Raw genomic sequence first — 20509 nt, 5'->3', positions numbered from 1 at the left:
GCAGTGAAATCAGGCCAGCCAACTAGCTAGCTGAATTCTATATCTTGCAGGCATAAAGCTAGCCACTACCACTGATGGTAATCATTTATATATATATTAACACTAAACACTAATTCTACATACTCCGGCCAGCTGTATTATACATTTTGTAGGCATAAGGCTAGTTATTGTGTTTACAGTAATTCTAATATGTATATATCTACACCAGTCAACACTGATTCCACATACTCCGGCCAGCTGGAGTTTGCATACTCCGGCCAGTGACTGGCTGGCCATGATTCTACAGACTTTTGGCACATCCGGAGCCAGGGTTCTACATGGAAAGTGACTGAAGGGTCTGCTTCTTGCGGGGCTTTGGGTGCCATGGTTGACTATTGGAGTTGATGAGAGGAGTAGACAAGGTAGAGCAAATAACTGGGGCGCGAAAATTTACAAGGTACTGGTCCCTCTTACGTTCTTGAACTTCCACAGGCATCGGCTCAATTTTCGATGGTACTACCCTGCCTCTAGTCCTAATTAAGTTACTGTAAGAGAAAGGTTCGCATTCAGTCCTCCACTAGCTTTCTTTCTTCATTCTGTACTCTAGCATGCCGCCCTGCTCTACTCAGTACACTCGAAGGAAACATATTTCATATCAAATTCCTTGTGGCCGTCCTGGATGTAATAAGTACTTCAAATTTCTCAGCGGACGCACAAGGCACCGCACTGCAATGCACCCAATTCTGAGCAGTGCAAATACAAAGGGAGCGGGGTCGCAGGACATGGACATTGATGGTGAGTCTGGCATAGGGATCCGCACGGGTATACCCTGGGGTGTCGGGGACCTGACCCGCACCCGCACCCGGCAAAAACCCGTACCCGCTCTGACGGGTACGGGTTTTCGGCGGGTACAACAAGCTCAGACCCGTACCCGCACCCGTGCAGGGTTTACCCGCGGGTACCATAGGTATCACCACCAGTGCTTAGCACATATGTCCAGCACACGTCAGCGAATGCTGACGTGACTCGAACATATGTGGATGGCACAAGGAGTGGAGGCACGGGCAAATTTGCTGGCGCACGCTGGGCGTTCGCGCATGGCATCCATCGCGTTGGGAACGTGGCGAACTGCGAACGGTGGGCGACGACATGGATCAACATGGCTCTTGCTCGAACGAGGATCAACGGACTCACAGTCTGCGAACGGTGGGCAATGACTCGGATCAGCATGGCTCTTTCCCGAATGAGGATCAACGGACTGACCAACTGCGAACGGTGGGCAACGACTCGGATCAGCATGGCTTTTGCTCGAACGAGGATCGACGGACTCGGACTCATGAGAGCGTGCACTGGATGCACGAGAGGGTGGATTGGAGCCATGAGAGAGGTGCGCAGGATGTACAAGAGGGTGCGCGCGATGTATGAGAGGGTGGAGGTCTGAGAGGTGCGAGAGGGTGTGCCAGATGTACAAGAGGGTGCGCGGGATATGAGAGGGTGTGCGCAATGTATGAGAGGGTGCAGCGGAGGTCTGAGAAAACGAGCAAGGAGTAAAGATAAGAAAGAATGATAAAGGACAACTCACATGACAATAGAATTCAGCTGTGGGACTTGACAATAAAGTTACTAAAAATTATCAGTTAGTGTGATGAAAACACGCACCTTTGCAGCCCTAATACCACCAACTCCCCATCTAGAGTCGACTCTACATGCGCCACGTGCGCGCGCTGTGAATGCACCCAAGCGTAGAATGGCTACACTGCGACTGTGACGGGTACATCACGGGTACGGGTATTTGCGCGGGTCACAAAATCCTGACCCGTACCCGTACCCGGCAGTACCCGTACCCGCGACCCACCGCGGGTTACCCGTACCCATGCAGTTCCCTAGTCTGGCATCCATTTCACTCAGTAATTAGGTTCAAATCACTCATCTCTGGTGCCGCCAGCACAAGAAGAAGATTATGACATGAATGCTGGTGAGTCCCATCAGTGATACCCAACCCACAACAGTTCTAATGCTACTTATTAAAGATGCACCGCGCCTTTCATCTCCACCACTACCAGGGCAAGTTGACGGTGATATTGGTGGTGAGTCTCAGTCTTGATATGTCAGCGTGTTTTATCTGACAGCACCTTCTGAAGACGCCTGCCATTCATCTGTACCACCAGCTCCTGACATAGACGCCGAATTCTATGGCACGGGCAAGAACTTGTACCGCAACTATCACGCTGGTTTGAACGGTGAGCACGCTTTATTCTTATAGCTCATCTAATGCTAATGAAGCCCCAGCTCAACCATGTGATGCAAATGGCCTTTTTTTACCGCCTGGTACTCCACCACAGCCTCTCACAGAACAGTTACCTGATGACTGGTCACCATTCCGCAACCGTACTGAATTTGAGACGGCCAAATTCTTGTACAGCCGCGCACAAATGTCCGCGCCCAATATAAACACTCTCCTTGATCTCTGGGCTGCGTCACTCCTCAAACATGGCGATATGCCGCCTTTTGCGGATCATAAGGACCTCTACAAGACCATCGACAATATTCCGATTGGTGGCGTCAACTGGCAGTCCTTCAAAATTCAGTATTCTGGAGAGAAACCTGATATACCGGATGTGCCTTCGTGGATGAATCAACAATTCGATGTTTGGTATCGCGACCCTCGTGAAGTTGCACGCAACATCCTCACTAACCCCGACTATGTAAATGATTTTGATTATCGCCCTTTCCGTGAATATTTGGTCAGTAAAGACGAACACCGTTACCAAGACTTCATGTCAGGTGACTGGGCCTGGCAGCAAGCGGTATGTGTCTTTATATTGGATGTTACTTCCTTGTATTGAACATTCTTTCCAGGATATCATCGCTACTGACCCTGACGCGCTCGGTGCAACATTTGTACCCATAATACTTGGAAGCGACAAAACAACTGTATCTGTTGGCACTGGAAACAACGAATATTATCCATTGTACCTGTCTATTGGCAATGTACGCAACAATGTCCGTCGAGCGCATCGAGATGCGCTCTGTCTTGTTGGCTTTCTTGCCATTCCAAAGAGTAAGTCTTTGGAACCTTTTCATACTGTAACTAAACTCAGTCTTGCAGCTACCAACGAGCATAAGGAAACCGAAGAATTCCGTGACTTCCAACGCCAAATCTTCCATTCTTCAATTGCGAAGATACTCGAAACGTTCAAGAACCTTATGTTAAAGCCCGAGATCGCGCGTTTTGGTGATGGCCATTATCGACGCGTCATTTATGGGCTAGGACCATATATTGCCAACTATGAAGAGCAAGTTCTACTCACATCCATTGTGAGGAATTGGTGTCCAAGGTTCGTCTCGCTAGCTCTTTGCTGTTCTCTTAATGTTGAATACTCTCAAAGATGTCTCGCTCCCCATGGAAAACTGGACGACGAGGATGCGCTATGCCGATGCGAGGCACACAGAGAGGCCCTTTTCGAGGAAGACATGTCTGATGTCCTGCGGCGTGACTTTGGTATTGTGGGGTCTATTGTGGTATGATTTGTTCACTTGCTGCAGTGTTCACCTGACTTAGTATAAACATTTAGCCTTTTACTAACGACTTTCCTCGAGCCAACATTCATCAACTGATTGCCCCGGATATCCTTCACCAAATCATCAAAGGCTGCTTCAAGGACCATCTTGTGACATGGGTGGAGAAGTACCTCCATCATGTTCACGACAAAAGGGAGGCCAAACGTCGAATGGATGACATAGACCAATGACTCGCTGCCGCTACTCCCTTCACTGGTTTGCAACGTTTTCCACAGGGCCGTGGATTCAAACAATGGACCGGGGATGACTCTAAGGCACTCATGAAGGTACGTTTTGTTTTCTGATTGACATAAGATTTGTTGACTGATACAGTACTGTTCAAGATATATCTACCTGCGATAGAGGGTCACGTACCGACAGACGTTGTCCGCACGTTTCGCGCATTTTTAGAGTTCTGCTATCTCGTCCGAAGGAACGTCATCACGGAGGCCACAATCTCACAAATAGAAGATGCTCTACGCCGCTTTCACCACTATCGCTCAATATTTCTTCGGTTAGGTGTTGTCCCTACATTTTCGCTCCCACGTCAGCACTCGATGAAGCACTATCCCGACCTTATCCGTCTATTCGGAGCGCCAAATGGTCTATGTTCGTCGATGACGGAAAATAAGCACATTAAAGCTGTGAAGCAACCGTGGCGTCGGTCGAACAGATACAATGCGCTTGGACAGATGCTTGTGACGAATCAGCGACTCGACAAAATTGCCGCTTTGCGTGTAGACTTCATGAAACGCGGTATGCTCAATGGTACATGTCTTAGCGATGCTTCAGGTCAGTAAATCAAGACTCTGATATAATGCTTCGCTGATTTCAATTAGGTTGTCTCGATACTTCATGCAATAACCCTCCTGCCGAACCTTCCGATATCATTCCTGATACTGCCAAGCCCAATGCTGATATTGACGACAATGTTGACGAGGGTGAAATTGATAATGGGCCGACTGAAATCGAGGCCCATGTGCAGCTTGCACAAACAACCCGTACGTATTTTGATCCTTTCACTATATCACTCACTCACATTGATATCAGAAGTAACGCGTGCTCGAACCGTAGCAGCGCTCGCTATCGAGCTTTCTATTTCGAACTTACAAGATCTCATCGGTCACTTTCTCTTCAAACAACTTCACCCTCATGACCCTCGTGACCATGCCACCATCCCACTTGACAGTTTCCCTGTCTATGACAGGAAAATCTCTGTAGTCAATTCCGCATCATCAAGATTTTATGCGCCGAGTGACTTAAGTGGGATTGGAGGGATGCGAAGGGAACATATTTGATCCTGCCCTAAATGGAGGAATGCGCACGCTCGCTATGACTGCATGTTTATAAATGCGCAACCGGACCTTGAAGGAATGCGAGGGCTTCAAATAGCACGCGCGCTATGCTTCTTCTCCTTCAGATACAAGTTTGTCTTGTACGAGTGTGCCATGGTTCATTGGTTTGATGTCATAGGTGATGCCCCTGATGAAGACACAGGCATGTGGGTAGTTCAGCCATCCTTTGATGGTCACTCTCCGAATATTTCGGTGATACACATTGACGCAATCTATCGCGCAGCTCATCTCCTTCCCGTTTACAGTGTTGATTTCATACCTCATGCTATCAACTTTTCGAACTCTTTAGATAAATTCCGCACTTTCTATGTCAACAAATTCGCCGACCATCATGCGTTTGAAATCGCATTTTAATCTTGTACAGCTCAACTCCCCTCTCCCATATCTCCAACGACACATCCGGCACCGAATTTGTACTCCCTTCATTCGTCCCGGCGCTCAGCTCCCCTCTCCCATATCTCTGCACTCAGCTCCCCTCTCCCATATCTCCAATGACACATCCGGCGCCGAATTCGTACTCCCTTCATTCGTCCCGGCGCTCAGCTCCCCTCTCCCATATCTCTGCATCCTCACGAATACGAGGATATCAACTCCATGGAGACCTCGTGCTGGGATCGTCTCATCCATGGCCCCTGGTGCACCAGGAGGCGCACCCATAGCAAAATCATCATTTGGCTCCAATGATACGAGACCGTCCTCCATGCCCACTGCCATTCCCCCGGTAGTTATTATTCTAACCTAGGTCCTGTATTCATAGTTGTCAATTAGGTTACAAAATATCTTATCGCACTTAATTTACTTTTACATCTTATTAGCAACATTTGTTTGAATCACGTCTGCAAAAAGTGGGTACCAGTAAAATAAGTGACATCAGAGCTTTCCTTTTTCTACTCAGCGAGATCAGTAATACAAATCAGTCATGTAAGTGCAAAAAGTGACTTGGAGATATTGCTGATGCACTCGGTGGATTTTTCTCCTGATGGAATGGTGCTGGCCACTGCTTCATGGGACGACACGGTGAAGTTTTGGTGTACCAAAACGTGGCAGATGCAAGGAAATCCAATCAAGTGTGGTTATAGTGTCTACTGCGTTCGATATTCCCCTTCTGGTGAACTTCTTGCCATCGCAACATACGGAAATATCCAAATTTATAATCCAGGCACAAGGGAAGAAGTCGCATCTTTGACAGGTTCCGAATCATGGAACATGTCACTCATATGGACGCCCGATGGCACACGCCTTCTTGTAGGAAATAGGAATTCCATATTGGAGTGGGACACATCAACCTGGCAGCAGGTCGGTCATCCATGGAAAGGCCACACTTATCATATCAACGCCATTGCTATTGATCCCACTGGCACCCTCGTCGCTTCTGCATCTAAAGACAAGCATGTCCGTCTCTGGCGACTCTTAGATCAACGAACCATCGCCATCTTCCAGCATTCGTCTGCCACGAAATATGTCACATTCTCTGTGGACGGCAGGCACATCCTCAGCGGAGGTGATGACAATGAGACCTCAGAGTGGGCAGTACCAAAGGTCGCTCATTCAAAGGCGAGTTTCCATTTCTGACTCTCATAACCCAATTCGAGCATCCTTCGTGCAGATCCTTGACATTCCAACAGCCCGCGATGCTTGTTTGACTGGGGACTTGTCTATCGCTGAAGAGCTCCTCACCCAGGAGATCCACGCCAACGCCGACGACTTTACTTCATATGCCTATCGTTCCTTCGTTATGGCCCGGATGCACGACTTGGACAACGCCCTTGGGGATGCAATCAAGGTGCGATGGACCCGCCCATCATTGTCTTCTTACAAAAGGCTAACTTTCATCCGTGACATAGTCAATCAACATTAAGCCATCATTAATTGGCTTTATATCGAAAGGCATCGCCCTCTGCGGAAAAGGTCACGTCCGAGAAGCAAGGGTAGCATTCGACGTCGCATCCATGTTCACGAACCAAGATTCAGAAACCAACCAATTTCTTCTCTTGATCAAGGTACATTTAATCCGTCTCCCATGCTATCCGCTTCATCTATTCCAGGCCATCGCACTCTTCAACGCAGATGAACATGAGGAAGCAATGCTGCTCATCAAAAACCTGGCTGCCGCTTGTCCGGATGTCGATCCTCTCGCGTGTCGTGTTGTGGAAGTAAGTATCATGGGGCCACTCTCGGTCATCAACCCTGATCTTTGCAACTCGCACAATAGACATATCTACGTATTCAGCTCGGGACCAAAGCCTTGGATGATGCGCGTCACGACGAAGCTATTGATCACTTTACTGCCGCTGTCAACTCCACTGCTGTCTCATCAAAATACATTCATTTGATATACGAGGACTTGATCATGGTTCGTCAAGATGATGCACACCCAGCACTTTTCATAACCTAGTCCTTTTTGCAGCTCTTCGGCTGGGATCTCGAGTCCTTATTGCTTACGACACACCAGAAGCGGTGCCAGGCTTTCTTTTCGGCAGGTAAACTCGACGAAGCCCTCGAAGCACACAAATACATGATGGACGCCATCGACGACATCGCGAAGGCCAGCTGTCTCGATTGGTCCAATGGCGAGTTTTAGTGATGTTACCCGAGGCCATCATACTCACCTGCATATCACTCAGAGTTCAAGGAGAAATGCAGCCCGCTCGCTACGCACAACGACCGTATTCTTGTTGTATGTACCTCTTTCCTTACCTCTTTCGATACTGACTATTATGCAGGTAGAGATCCCCGGCCAAGATCACGATGGCTATGATGCAGAACCCAATTTCTTCTATGAAATGCATCAAGTGTGTGCAAGAGCGTATCGTTCTGTTCTCTCTCACATAGTTTATTGCAGTATTCTCAGATCTCCCGGCCAAGACTTCAACAGCGAGCTGGGCGCCTCAAAAGACTGAAGTTCGCTATGACGAAGAGGCTTCAGTCAGTTCCTGCGCCTGCTCCTGCACCACCCGCCACCTCACCACCAGTCGCTACCACCACCTTCAAAACTCACATACGACGCCTATTTACCCTACCACTCCATCATGCAACCCCACCTGTTGTCGACGTTCCTTATGCCCAAGGTCGACAGGTGCGAGTTATTTTGTCATGACTATTTCTCGGGTGTCTCACGCTCAAATCTAAAGCGTAATGCCGCAGCGGGTGCTCCTGGGAGTGAACACTCCTTGATACGTGATGAAGACCCTCTTCCACAGGATCCCAATACGCAACCACATCAACCAGTAGCAGGTCAGGTAGACACCGGCCAACATGGAGGCGGCCTGTCCTGTTGCTGCTGCTAGAAGCATTGGCGAACGTCCATGGGTATTTCAGTTTTATCGTTCATCTTGTCATGATATCCATCACCATCCGATTTATCCCTCAAGCGGCATACGAACGCGCCGTTTCTTTAAACAACCTGACGTCGTGACTCGAGTACGCATGCCGTTCAAAGGTATATGTAAGGAGCACCTCGCAAATTGGCACAAATGCAAGCAGAGAACGACGTTGCTTGGTGGGTGGACGTAGTTGGAATTGATCCTACAAGAGCTGGATATGTAACTTTGTTCAGGGTGTTGAATGGGGCGGGGTGGAAGTTCTCATTTGATATTCTATCGGAACACTACGCAATTCGTGTAGGTTTTACCGCGTTTTATCTTGATCGGTTTTGCATCCGATGGCTGTGAGGGGAATTCAAATTTAGTGTCGCGTGCGTGTAGACGGAAAGATCGACTTGTAGGAATAAGAATATGCAGGGTGTCCCCATTAATTGCAACTGTGTATTACAATGTGCGGGAAGCCTCCAAACACAAGCTGCTATTAAACCTATGCATGAAAATGACTACAGTAGTAATAGTTATAGCCACAAATCGAAATTGCACCCCAAAGATAATGAATACACCAACCATAAATGCTCACGTCCGTCCGTGCCGCCCCACCTCTTCTCGCAAAAAGTCAACATACTCGGTCAGAAACCGCACCTGTTCCAACGTCTCGATGGCCTTGACGCTTCGCCGTCTCCGCACAACAGTGATCGCGCGCTCGACGAGTTGTAAGGTATCCCTCCTCACATAATTTTCCAGGCCATCGGCGCTCTCTGCTGGGTTCGGTGATAGGTCCACATTGATCCACCCGCACAGGCCGATTTTTAGTACCCAGCAGCAGGCTACGAGGCCTGCCCTGCCCAAGCCCCCACGACAGTGCACAAGTATACTTGCACCACGCATGGTGTAATTGTCGATGAGTTTTGTCAGGGACTCATCTAATGACTGGGGCGATAGCGGAGCAAGGCCTTCAGGCAGTGGTATTCTGCAAGCATAATGAAAGTAAGTATACGAACGACCCAACAGATGGAATACTTACCGAAGGATGTCCATTCCTGCCCGGTGCGCAGAGCTCACGTAGTCTGACCAGCATATCCCGAGAAAATCGAGCTCTTCGTCATCCAGGCAACTACAAAACAGTCAACAAAGCACAGGACACGCCAGTACATCAACTAACCAAACAATACAACGTGCTCCGACTTGACTTATACGTCGTAAATCAGTGTCGAGATCTCGACAAACGGCGCTGCGCCCTCTGACCGGACCTGCGAGGCGCACTAATACCGTTGTGATGCTAGTCAGCGAATACACTCGTGTCATGAGTCAAACGTACCCTTCTTTCCTGGACACGAGGACAGCATCAAGTTACCCAGCTTGAAACAGCGCTTGGTGCCATGAATATTTGATGTGGGACGGAGCAACGTGCTGGACGCTCTCGTCTTGGTGGCATTCTGGGATGCAGTCGAAAATGCTAGTCTACATCATCAGCCTTACACACAAAGAACAATGGCAACATGAACTCACTGTTCACGTTCGCTGGAATTGAGAAAATCGAGCATAGAAGGAAAGACAACCTTCGGTAGAGCAGAAGTCCCTCTTTGTGTAGATGAAGACCGGTTGCTCGCCAAATCATCGGACACCACGCGAACTTTGGTAGTATGTTTGAGAGTAGGAGAAAGCTTTCCTATGAATGGAAGCGAAGGGCGAGTTTTGGTGGCAAGCGTCGTTAAGCGCGTGTCGATGGCAGCCTGAAGAGCCTCCATTATGGACTGTGGTGGCTGGTTCATAAATGCCGGAGGTATCGGAAGGGGAGGAGGATGAAGGATAGGTTCTGGCGAGGAAGAATGTGCGGGTATTGAGGGTAGTAATGGAATTCGACTTGACCGACGCGAGTGAGCCTTGCGTGAGACAGCTAGAGAGGTAGGGCTAGTTGGTGATGGGATGTGTTGGGCATAGTCCGTGATGCGATGCAGGGTATAGAAGTCGGGTATATGAAAGATGACAGGTGAAGGCTCAGGGTTGGTTATAAGATGCGATGACATTGCGGGTAATAATTCCGGGGGAACGATAGTAGATATGCTGCGTTTGGAACAAATTATGAACCACAGTTCTTCAAAAGTGAATTAAAACGAACTTTAATGGATGTGTTGTAGACGTCTTGACGGGGATGCTAGGATGTGATATGCCTTCGGGAATGGGTGGGGGTGGCATTTGTGAGGAAAGAGTATCCTCGAGGGCTGCGTTCAACTCTTTCTGGAGAAGCGGGTAGAGACAAGGACAAGCGCTTCCGCTAAGGAGTGCGTTGCGTTGTTCGGAAGCGGGTATGACTTGCGCAGTGGGACAGGACGCCTCTGGACATGGCCACCACAGTACATCATTCATATTTGTTGCCTGCCGTGCGCGAAGGTCGCGAAAGGTGTCTGGTGCGTGCAGTAATAGTGGCACATATGGTATGGGACAGCCTGCACCGGCCGGCGGTTAGTGAAAACGGTTTGAATGATGGCAACAAATGACGCACCTCGGTGGCCATGCTTTATACGGTTGTACTCGCTCAGGTGGTACTGCGAGGCAAGGTGCGTAAGCTGGTGTGTGCGAGAGTGAGCTACGTAGTGGTTGAATAGTACACATGACTGACTTGTGTGACCCACGGTTGTATGGCCACTTTAGAGTGAATAAGCGATTTCGGCTGCTTCAGAATGACGTTGGGATGAAACTGGGCAGGAGGCGGGGTAGGAATAGGTTCCACGAGGGTGGGCGTCATGACTGGGGACTATAGCGGGGTAGAGAAGGTATGGTTGTGTATTGAACCTTGATGAAGGCGCGCGGCGGCACTATTCGCTACAATCGTAATGGAGACGAGATCAAATCGATCCTGTATGACAATTTTTGGTTCCTTTGATCTTGAGTCATCTATATAAACGTTTTCATATGATCCGGCTATAGAAAAACACGAAAGAAACATGGATCATTGACGCTCATAACTCGTCATATGTTCAAAAAAATACTTACTAAGCAACTCGGACGAGCGTCTTCCTGATCTTCTAGATCCAGCGAAGCACAGCGGGCCATGCTTCTTACCGGCCCAACTCCGTTTATTCGTGTGCCGTACGGCTAATAGCCTGAGCCCGAGTCACCAAGCATATGGTGGGTGGAGGCTCTCATCATCATCAACCCCGCCCTCTAGAACACCGCCAACTACCTAATCTTATTCCTGGTATTTTGATAACTTCAAGCTCATGGGGACATCCTGTGTCGTGCAAGCTTGCCAACGGATCAGGGTCAAAACAAGGTACAAATCAATGATGACCTGTTCAGCGCGCGCAGTCAATACATGGCAACAGCTCAGGCACATTCTGTCGTATCATCCGAGGACTGCCCGGTGGATACAACGAGAACCATGCCCTAGTACGTCGTCCCAACCAAATCTACGAAAACCAAGAACAAGTCCCATCACATCGTGGATCGTGTTGCTGATTGCATCACAGTGACCTTTCAAATTATCAGGTTGTACTGAAAGATGTACAGGTGGTTAGAACTATATCCTTTGACATGTTATTTTTGAAAGAAAACCTCATGGGAAGCAGCTCATCCTAATGCTGTACCCGTGCTGGCGTCAACCAAGGAGGTTCTACCCTTGGCATCAATTCAGTGACGCGATTAGAATCCTTGGTAATTCGTACCACTTGTGATAACGAGCCTCGTTCTGAGCACCTGAGCAAATGCCAGCACGCTTATAAGCCTCGCAATGTCTGAATATTCAACGTTATAATATGTAAATAAAATGTAATATAGAACGAGCGTGACAAACCAATCAAAGCTATGTTCTGAGCGGAGAAGTTGCGTATGCGAACAAGTCCATAGAGTCATCAGAAGGTAACATGGCCGCAGGTGAGTAGACAGATACTTTCCGAGATAACGAAGGCTGCGATCGTTTGGAACTGGACGAGATGCTGAGTGTAGGAGATTTCTGATCATGTAGATTGACTCTGTTCTTCTGGGCGTCCATCAGAATCGAAGAGAAGTTGGAGTGACGTGGTTTGAGTGCTGGTCGACGTTCTGCCAAGGGCGAACTTGGCATTACATTCTCTTTCTCGTGTTCTCCACTCCACCAGGAATGTTCATTTACGTCTTCCGCAAAGATTTCGCTTCCCCGTGAGGAAGGCGAAGAAAGACGATCGGAAGCCATAAATGCGGTAGACCCCATCGCAAATCTTGCCGATTTGTGCGGAACTGTGGCACGAGAGGAGCCCTGGGTCACATATCGACGAGTGCCTCTGCGCAACAAACGTTTAATGAAAACCGGGCTCTCGTGCAAAGTAACCTGTGCAATCTTCTTCTTTTTCTTCACATGAGCAGGCGTCTTGCGGATCCAGCAGCCAACCATTTCCTCCCACTCCCATTCTCCACTCGGTCGACGATGGTGCGCGCCACGGGATCTCTTACTTTGGCCTGGTATCCGAACAGCCGGGCTGCTATCGGGTGGACCAGCTCCAAATAACCGGCGCTCGGCCTCGTCCACACCGTCGATTAAGAGAAGCTTGAATCTCTGAATCTCTTTTGAGGTGCCTTTCGGGGTGCTCTCGAAGACATGAAGAGCACAGGCCCACAGCGAGGCGTCCAGCTGTAGTAGCTTGTGTGTTTGTAGAGCCGACGAGAACTGCTGGAGCGATGTCATAAAATCTTGCGCGGAACCTCGATGCATGTGCTTAACGAGGCCAGTGAACGTTGTGGGAATAGGTGAAGCTTCACGGAGTAGATCCAAGAGACGTGAATCATAATCCGCCGGTGAATATGTAAGATGAAGGTGCGTGGCGAGTATCGTGATTGCGTCAGGAAGTTCATCTTCAGAAGGTTGAGCTGAATCACCCAATCGCAGGGTATGCATTCCATAACTTCGACACCGGTCGAGTAATATAATGACAGAGTCAATATAGGGACAGCGGGATTCATCTGCAGGTTCTGCAGGGCTGCTAACGGTGACTGCAAACAGCCTGTTTATCCAACCATGCAAGCAGCAGCGAATAGCCCCAATATCGATGGTTTCCTTTTCCTTCCCTTTGCCAGACCGCACCGGGTAATGATCATGTATGGTTTCGACTAGAGAATCCAGAAGGGTGACAAAAGAGTCGATGTCAGCTAGCTCGACGCTGCGAGAGAACCTATCGACTGCTTTGCATGTCCATAAAGAGTTTTGTTGAGCTAGAGCATCTGCAACCGCTCGCGAGAACGTCGAGACCGAGAATAGTGGAATGGCATCAGAAGGCATTGTGTTGCTGTTTCCGGATACCCATCGAGCAAGAAGATCGGCAAGGTAGAAGGCATGTCCTGGGTGTGTGATTGGAGGATGAGAGGTGGTGGACAGAAAGGCAATTTCAAGGATAACGCTGAGCAAACAACGAGATTCGTGAACTAGACCAAAAGACAAGCAGATATCCAAAAGAGCGCTGACAAGCGTATGGTGGTGCGGACAAATTGCTAGCACAAGGAAAAGTGCATGGGACGCGATCGAATGTCTGCAGGGCGGACAATGAAACTTCGTAGATAAGTAGCCAGGCCCACTCACCGTCGATAATAGGTTGGGATAGTATCATAGATATCCTCCACAGTTTTCATCAGCTCATCTTCATCTACAACTTCCTCTTGGCTGTCACGCGTTCCGATGCCACTCAGCGGAACGTTTTCTCCAACTACGAAGCAGCACATAGCTGCTAGGCTGGGGATCGACTCCCCTGGCACCGATCCGTGCGTGACCTGGAGGATACATCTAAAAGCATCACAAACTGCGTATATCAAACGAGAGAGCTCCAAGTCTTCTGCTCTGTCGAAATAGTTGAACCTCCCTCTAGTGGCAGATGACGGTTGAGGAAGGAGGGCAAGTGGTGGAGGGCAATCAAGTGGCCAGTCTTGACTATGTGATGAGTATGTGCTGCGAGACGCACCGTGTCGAGCGGTGGACAATAACTTGCTCAAACTCGAGCATTTGTTACGCAAAGGTCTCAGCAACCGGTTGATGCGCGATGTAGTGAGGTGGCTACCATTGGTATCAGTCGCTGAACAAATTATCATGAGTAGCTACCACAGCCTGTAGATGCCAACTTTCGATGAAACGAGGTCTCTTTGTTGAACACTGGTGACTGCGCAGCTCGTCGAAGAGTTTGGGGAGGGGGTACGAGAGTGATATGAGCAGACCTAGAATTCGCACGCATAAAAATTATAGACAAGTAATAATAGAAACAACTGACGCGCGAAGTAATCCGAACAAAATCTATGTTTGTACTTCCGAACGACGGCTGAGTCACTTATTCTGCAGTTCCTGGACCATACACAACTTATCTTGCTAACCATGGTACTGGCGCAAATCAGTGGTGAGTATCCCGTATCATACTGAACCTGCTAGTACTTACTTTAGGCTTGCGGAAAGCATCGTTTGCGATGAGATTGACAACTGTCTTGATTCGGCCCGGGACACTCTATCGAAAAGTAGATTCGTACATTCCTCTTTCACCTTCGGCATCCCTTCTCACATCTATAACGGTCCCTACTGCAGGTGCATCCCTCACTAGCACTAGCACTGACTCTGCGTTGTCTAGCTCTGGAAAATGTACTTGGCAGAAAGCTGTCATAAGTGATGTCGCCGCGCTCACTATAATCGCAGAGCTCCGTGGCATTTACTGTTACAGACGGGGTAAGCGGCCTCACATGATCCAAGACATGTTTCCGATCAATCTTTTCGCACTCAGCTTGTCTATAGTCTTCCACGGATACTAAACCAAGTTCCTGTACTCTTAATATGTGCACACTCACGTACTCGCATCACTCCCTAGTAACCACTCAGATATACCGCAATCTCAGTTCAGTTCGATGAAATCACGGGTCTACGACGTCCACTCAACCCAAGACACACACTTTGAGCCCTGATTCGGAGCGGGCCCACTTCTCAAACACGGGTGCCATATTTTGTGAATATCCTTGCGACCGAGAAGATGATGCTGGTACGTGTTTCACAAGCAAATATTCAGGCGTTCGACTCAGACGAAGCCTCACTAGTAGCTGTATTCCCTCTCAGATCTCTCCCCTCTCACAACAGGACGCTCACAAATCCCGCACGTGGTCGAAGAAGGCAATGCTTCGCAGGGTCCTCCCAGACACGACAATTATAGCTGTTTTGAACATTATTGATCTCAAAGGTGGTGAGTAATATACTACAAATTTTGCAGCTGAATGATGGGCCTTCAGTCAAAAGTACAAGACCTCTTGGGGCCAGCACCACTGCGAAGTTCTGGGCATCACTTCAACATACACCGTCTTTCCCCACCTCGATGTTGCATCTATAGCCGTGTCTAGGTCCTGTACCTGCCTATCATTCGCATATGCGGTGCTAGTATCCGAGAACCGCCTTGGGTGAATTTACATCCCAATGGTAATAGGTGAATGACGCCGCCGGTAGTGCAAACATGTCTTGACGGTGTTCCCTGCAGATAGATTGTCTCGTTGATTTACTGTTGAAATTTGCGGGACACGTCTCTCCCTAGAGATTCTGCCTGCGCTCCTCGCTGGCAAGCATATTTCAAAGGCCTTGTAAACATAAGGAGCACCTGATTGAACAACGTGTCAGCGTTCCCCAGTATTTTGCTTCTTGCTGGCACGACCATCGCCGTGAGGACTGAGGACCTCGGCGACGTCATGACACGTAGCACAAGACTACGACATTTCGGTTCTATCTGAACATGGAAACAATGCCTTCGTCGAGTTCGATCTTGGTGACACCATAAGTATTCGCAGCATGAAGTCGAACCCTCCATGACACCGCAGTATCGGTTTTTGTAACCGGCAAGTGTAGATGGAGCAATTCTCTATTGCAGGCTGTACAACTGATTTTCGACCAACACTAGCAAAGCATATAGGATTGAAGGGGTACAGATCGGATAATGTTTAGCAGCGTACGTGTCTCTAGTATGTATACGAGTCAGATGATATACGCGTTGTCCAATTAGGGAAGGGACGCATCATTAGACATGTGTCAGTGTCGTGAAACAAACCTTCACACTGACGGAAAGAGATGTCCGACTTCAAGGCCTTGAACGTGTCACTAGGTGCATTTTCAATAAGGAACTTCAAATGGATATTTTCTTCCCGCGTCACCCGGACTATGAATAATAATATTCAGCGTATAGTATAAGAAGCTGTCTGCTTACCGTCTCATTCAGATCGATTTGACCCCATATCACATCCTCACAAACAATGCATCTCCCCTCTGTCGTCGCCGTCGCTTGCGCTTTGATAGCATTAGTATCTGCCAGTCCCGCTAACATTGATAGCAGCGGAGAGTGTCCTACAGTGTGCGCGTTTCAAGATTGCTGCCCTGAGGATGAATGTAAGCTGTTCGGCCTCATATGGGTGTGTATATCAGTATTTGCATCTTGGATTTAACCACATGACTCACCGGCGTGGTAGCCCATCTGGGCGTGTCTGGACCGATGAGCGCCATGTCAACTACGGTGAGTCGTATTTCTACTTCGATCAGCATCGGTGCAGATGATAGCTGATGGAACGACACAAGAATTACTACTAGTGTGATATTGATTTGATCAATGTTTTGCTTCTGAACAAAATTGACTGCCGCTCGAGCAACGGAGATCTTGGATAGGGGAAATCTCAAATAGACAAAAGTACTTGCCAGTTTTGTAGTCTCGTTGTACGCTTGAACATAAAAGCCTCGGTGGCACCATGACTCTTCCCCTCATAGGCGCTGTTGGATGTCTACACTGGCCCATTGTAATATGTCACAACCCCACTAGATGGTGGTCTACATCGAAAGTTGTCATTGTCAAATTGCGAAAGCTTAAGGTCCCGAAATCTGAAATGGCACTAGGCCGCTGTGAGTGATCCGTGCACTTCCAACCTTGAGCTTGAAGGACGTCTGGACAACGAAAAAATCGTATGTAGATCTGCAGAGGGAAGACTATATGGCAGTCATCAAAGCCAAAGAAAAAGTATCCGGCACAAAGTGCAGCCGGCTGTTGGCAAGAAGGAGGAACTTCCGTAACCTAACCGACATCATGATATTTTGCCACGGGGTCGCGATCGGCCCCGGACAAGGAATGCATTGACAAGAGTCAGCGTTCCGAGTGCAGCTTGCTGAACATCCTAGCCTCGGGCCCTCGGCCAGCGCAGAAATCCAATTCTGCCGCTATCTTAGTCTACCAGGCAGAACTGGTGCTGCCAAACTGGCTGGCAGTACATATGGGCTCTTTCCAATGATATTGACTGCTACGAAAATTGGTGACTATTTCGTCAATTATCATTGGATGGACAGTCTTACGGGCTATGGAAGCTCTGATTGCACCCACTCTGGTGGGCATTGACCAGCAACAATGCCTAAGATCTAGATCTACATGCGTAGTACATCATCTGGATTATTGCAGCAACTAGCAGTAGGCTTCGTCAGGTCATTACTACAATCGGCACCGGCCTGGCCAGACCTGAAGACATCCATCCAATGACAATTGACCAATTTTCGTAACAGCCAAAGTGAGTTAAGGTCAAGATTGTCGGGAAGAGCCTGACATATTTCGAAATATGATTTTCCCAACTCAGACACTAGTATCACAGCAACATCATTCATCCCCAAAAGACTACTCTCGCTGTTTTAAAGTATTATACGGCTGAGTGCATTTCCCCTTCAGACCTAGAACTGAACCTAGTCAGTGCAGTACCGCAGATCTAGATACATATCGCTCTTCCAAAAAAAAGAATTCATGTGCGTACACTGCAAGATATGAACATAAGGACTGCAAGATGAAATGTGCTGTGAAACATGAGGGCGTCAACCTTCACACTGATAGAAAGAGATGCCCGAATTCAAGGACCTGGACGTGTCACTAGTTGCATTTTCGATAAGAAACTTCAAATGGAGATGTTCTTCCTGCGTCACCCGGACCATGAAGAATAATACTCGGCGCATAGTATAAGAAGCCGTCTTCCTACCGTCTCATTCAGATCGATTTGACCCCATATCACATCCTCACAAACAATGCATCTCCCCTCTGTCGTCGCCGTTGCTTCTGCTTTGATAGCATTAGTATCTGCCAGTCCCGTTAACATTGATAGGAGCGAAGAGTGTCCTGTATCGTGCGAGACAGCAAGTTGCTGCCCTGGGCAGGAATGTGTTCAGGAGGGCATCATATATGTAAGTATAAGTATTTTGCGTCTTGGATTTAACCACACGACTCACCGGCGTGGTAGCCCGTCTGGACATGCGAATGAGTGCCATGTAAACTACGGTGAGTGGTATTTCTACTTCAATCAGCATCGGTGCAGATGATGGCTGATGGCACAACATAAGGATTATTACTAGTTTGATATTGATTTTATCAATGTCTTGGTTCTGAACAAATTTGACTGCCGCTCGAGCAATGGAGATCTTGGAATAGAGGAAATCTCAAATACTTTGAATAAATAGAATGACTAAAGTACTTACGAGTTTTGCAGTCTCGTTGTACACTTGGACATAAAAGCCTTGATGGCACCACGACTCCTCCCCTCATAGGATCCTAAAATCCTGGAAATGGGAAGAAGGATATGTGAGTGTGCAGGACGCGGTGCGGAAGACGGAATATGACAGTTACGCAATCTCCAAAAATTTCAAGCTCGAGAAAGGACAAAAAAGGTAGACGTGATCGTTACTCACCGCTGCAGGCCCACCCATACCCCAATTCCACACCACATCCGTCATGAAGGATATCACCGCGCAATCCCTCATGAGCTTGTACCCATTGGTACGTTGACGATCGCGAGCAAAGGCTTCATCGGCCCACGCCTATATCTCGAAGGAAAGACCAATCCACGCACAGTGGATGTGCTGATGAAACACGTCGGGCGAGGATTCGTTTGAAGAAGTAGATGATTCAGGTATAAGGTTAAGTGACAGAATTGACGTGGTAGCTGCATGTACCTCTTGCACAAAAGATTGAATTTGTGAATTAAGACTTAGGAATTGTTTGAGATTGAGAGAGGCAGGACAAGTACGGAAATGGGTTGAGGGTGAATGCGTCATGAAAAAAGATGTTGATAAGTTAGAAAAGGCATCAAAGGTGTTATAAGGGATATCAAATACCGTAGTGATAATGAATTGCAGGCTCTTGAATTACTGCTAGTCGCTGCAATCCAAATAATGTACGCATCATGTAGATCTAGATCTTAGGCATTGCTGGTCGACCGGTCAACGCCCACCAGAGTGGGTGCAATCTGAGCTTCTATAGCTCGGCAGAGACTCCGTCGAGACATGGACTGCACGATACATGCTTTTGTCACCTTTTGGTCACATTTGTCACGTGAGGTTCGTCGGTTTTCGATGTCCTCCGCTCCGAGTACTACTTTAGGTGCGTCACTCACTACTACTAGCCACTAGTGCTACCTCTGCGTTGTGCTCTAGCCCTGGAAAATATACTTCACAAAAGCCGTCATCAGTGATGCAGTGGGTGGTACCGTGCTCACTATAATCGCAGTACTCGGTGGCATTTACTGTGATGGCAGATGACTCGACATCATGATGGCGTTTATGTTTCTGTTCAATTTCTTTGCGCTCAGCTTGTCTATGGAGCGTCTTTCACGGATACTGAACCAAGTTCCTGTACTCTCATTAATGTACTATGCACACCCACGTGCTCACCTCGTTCCCTAGGAGCCATTCAAAGATACCGCAATTTCAGTTCAATTCGATGAAATAACGGGTCTTCAACGGCCACTCTATCCATGACACATATTTTGGGCCCTGCGCGGGCTGTCCTCAAACACCGCGCTATACTTTGTGGATAGCAACTTGTTCGAAGCAGAGCTTTGCGACCGAGAAGATGATTCTGGTACGTTGTCCTACAAGCAAGTATTCGACTCAGACGAAGCCTTATTGGTCGTTGTATGTCCCCTCAGATCTCTCCTCTCTCACCACAGGACGCTCACAGATTCCGCATGTAGTCGAAGAAGGCATTGAAATGCTTCGCAGTGTCCTCCCAGACACCACAATTATAGCTGCTTTCAACATTATTGATCGCGAAGGTGGTGAGTAATATGCTACAAATTTTGCGGCTGAATGATGGGGCCTTCAGTCATAAAGTACAAAACCTCTTGGAACCGGCACCACTGCGAAGCTCTGAGAATTACTTGAACATACACCGTCTTTCCCCACCTCGATGTTGCATCTACAGCCGTGTCTGGTTACTGCACCTGCCTATGCGGTGCTAGTATCCGAGAACTGTCTTGTGAATTTGCATCTCAATGGTGATAGGTGAATGACGCCGCCAGTAGTGC

At 48.2% G+C, this 20509-nt stretch overlaps 5 protein-coding genes across 5 annotated transcripts; 2 read left to right on the top strand and 3 right to left on the bottom strand.

The window, feature by feature from the left end:
- Positions 1 to 927: 927 nt before the first annotated feature.
- Positions 928 to 1878, bottom strand: HD556DRAFT_1451764 (uncharacterized protein; the record flags this gene model as incomplete). The annotated part of the gene is made up of 4 exons (XM_041308023.1): positions 928 to 1507; positions 1562 to 1578; positions 1639 to 1741; positions 1802 to 1878. 4 exons carry the CDS (start codon positions 1876 to 1878, stop codon positions 928 to 930), a joined length of 777 nt encoding a protein of 258 aa, XP_041151943.1.
- Positions 1879 to 7372: 5494 nt separating this feature from the next.
- On the top strand, positions 7373 to 8406 carry HD556DRAFT_232865 (uncharacterized protein). The gene is made up of 5 exons (XM_041309964.1): positions 7373 to 7465; positions 7528 to 7572; positions 7619 to 7687; positions 7738 to 7971; positions 8027 to 8406. Exons 1-5 carry the CDS (start codon positions 7463 to 7465, stop codon positions 8180 to 8182), a joined length of 507 nt encoding a protein of 168 aa, XP_041151942.1. The 5' UTR covers positions 7373 to 7462; the 3' UTR covers positions 8183 to 8406.
- A 202-nt stretch (positions 8407 to 8608) lies between these two features.
- HD556DRAFT_232951 (uncharacterized protein) lies at positions 8609 to 11195 on the bottom strand. The gene is made up of 8 exons (XM_041309965.1): positions 10839 to 11195; positions 10722 to 10785; positions 10338 to 10665; positions 9728 to 10282; positions 9537 to 9679; positions 9381 to 9480; positions 9243 to 9332; positions 8609 to 9188 (listed from the first exon to the last, which is right to left on the bottom strand). The coding sequence occupies exons 1-8, from the start codon at positions 10962 to 10964 to the stop codon at positions 8795 to 8797; spliced, it is 1800 nt and encodes a 599-aa protein (XP_041151941.1). The 5' UTR covers positions 10965 to 11195; the 3' UTR covers positions 8609 to 8794.
- Positions 11196 to 11692: 497 nt separating this feature from the next.
- HD556DRAFT_1427681 (uncharacterized protein) lies at positions 11693 to 14399 on the bottom strand. Its single transcript, XM_041304668.1, has 2 exons — positions 13767 to 14399; positions 11693 to 13716 (listed from the first exon to the last, which is right to left on the bottom strand). Exons 1-2 carry the CDS (start codon positions 14267 to 14269, stop codon positions 12021 to 12023), a joined length of 2199 nt encoding a protein of 732 aa, XP_041151940.1. The 5' UTR covers positions 14270 to 14399; the 3' UTR covers positions 11693 to 12020.
- A 927-nt stretch (positions 14400 to 15326) lies between these two features.
- Positions 15327 to 15608, top strand: HD556DRAFT_1251301 (uncharacterized protein; the record flags this gene model as incomplete). The annotated part of the gene is made up of 2 exons (XM_041299002.1): positions 15327 to 15397; positions 15440 to 15608. 2 exons carry the CDS (start codon positions 15327 to 15329, stop codon positions 15606 to 15608), a joined length of 240 nt encoding a protein of 79 aa, XP_041151939.1.
- Positions 15609 to 20509: the final 4901 nt, after the last annotated feature.

The sequence above is a fragment of the Suillus plorans genome (genome assembly GCF_016647745.1).
Source record: "Suillus plorans strain S12 chromosome Unknown HD556scaffold_145, whole genome shotgun sequence".
NCBI lineage: Eukaryota > Fungi > Basidiomycota > Agaricomycetes > Boletales > Suillaceae > Suillus > Suillus plorans.
The sequence above is the reverse complement of the archived record's forward strand: the minus strand, read 5'-3'. Positions and strand labels throughout refer to the sequence as shown.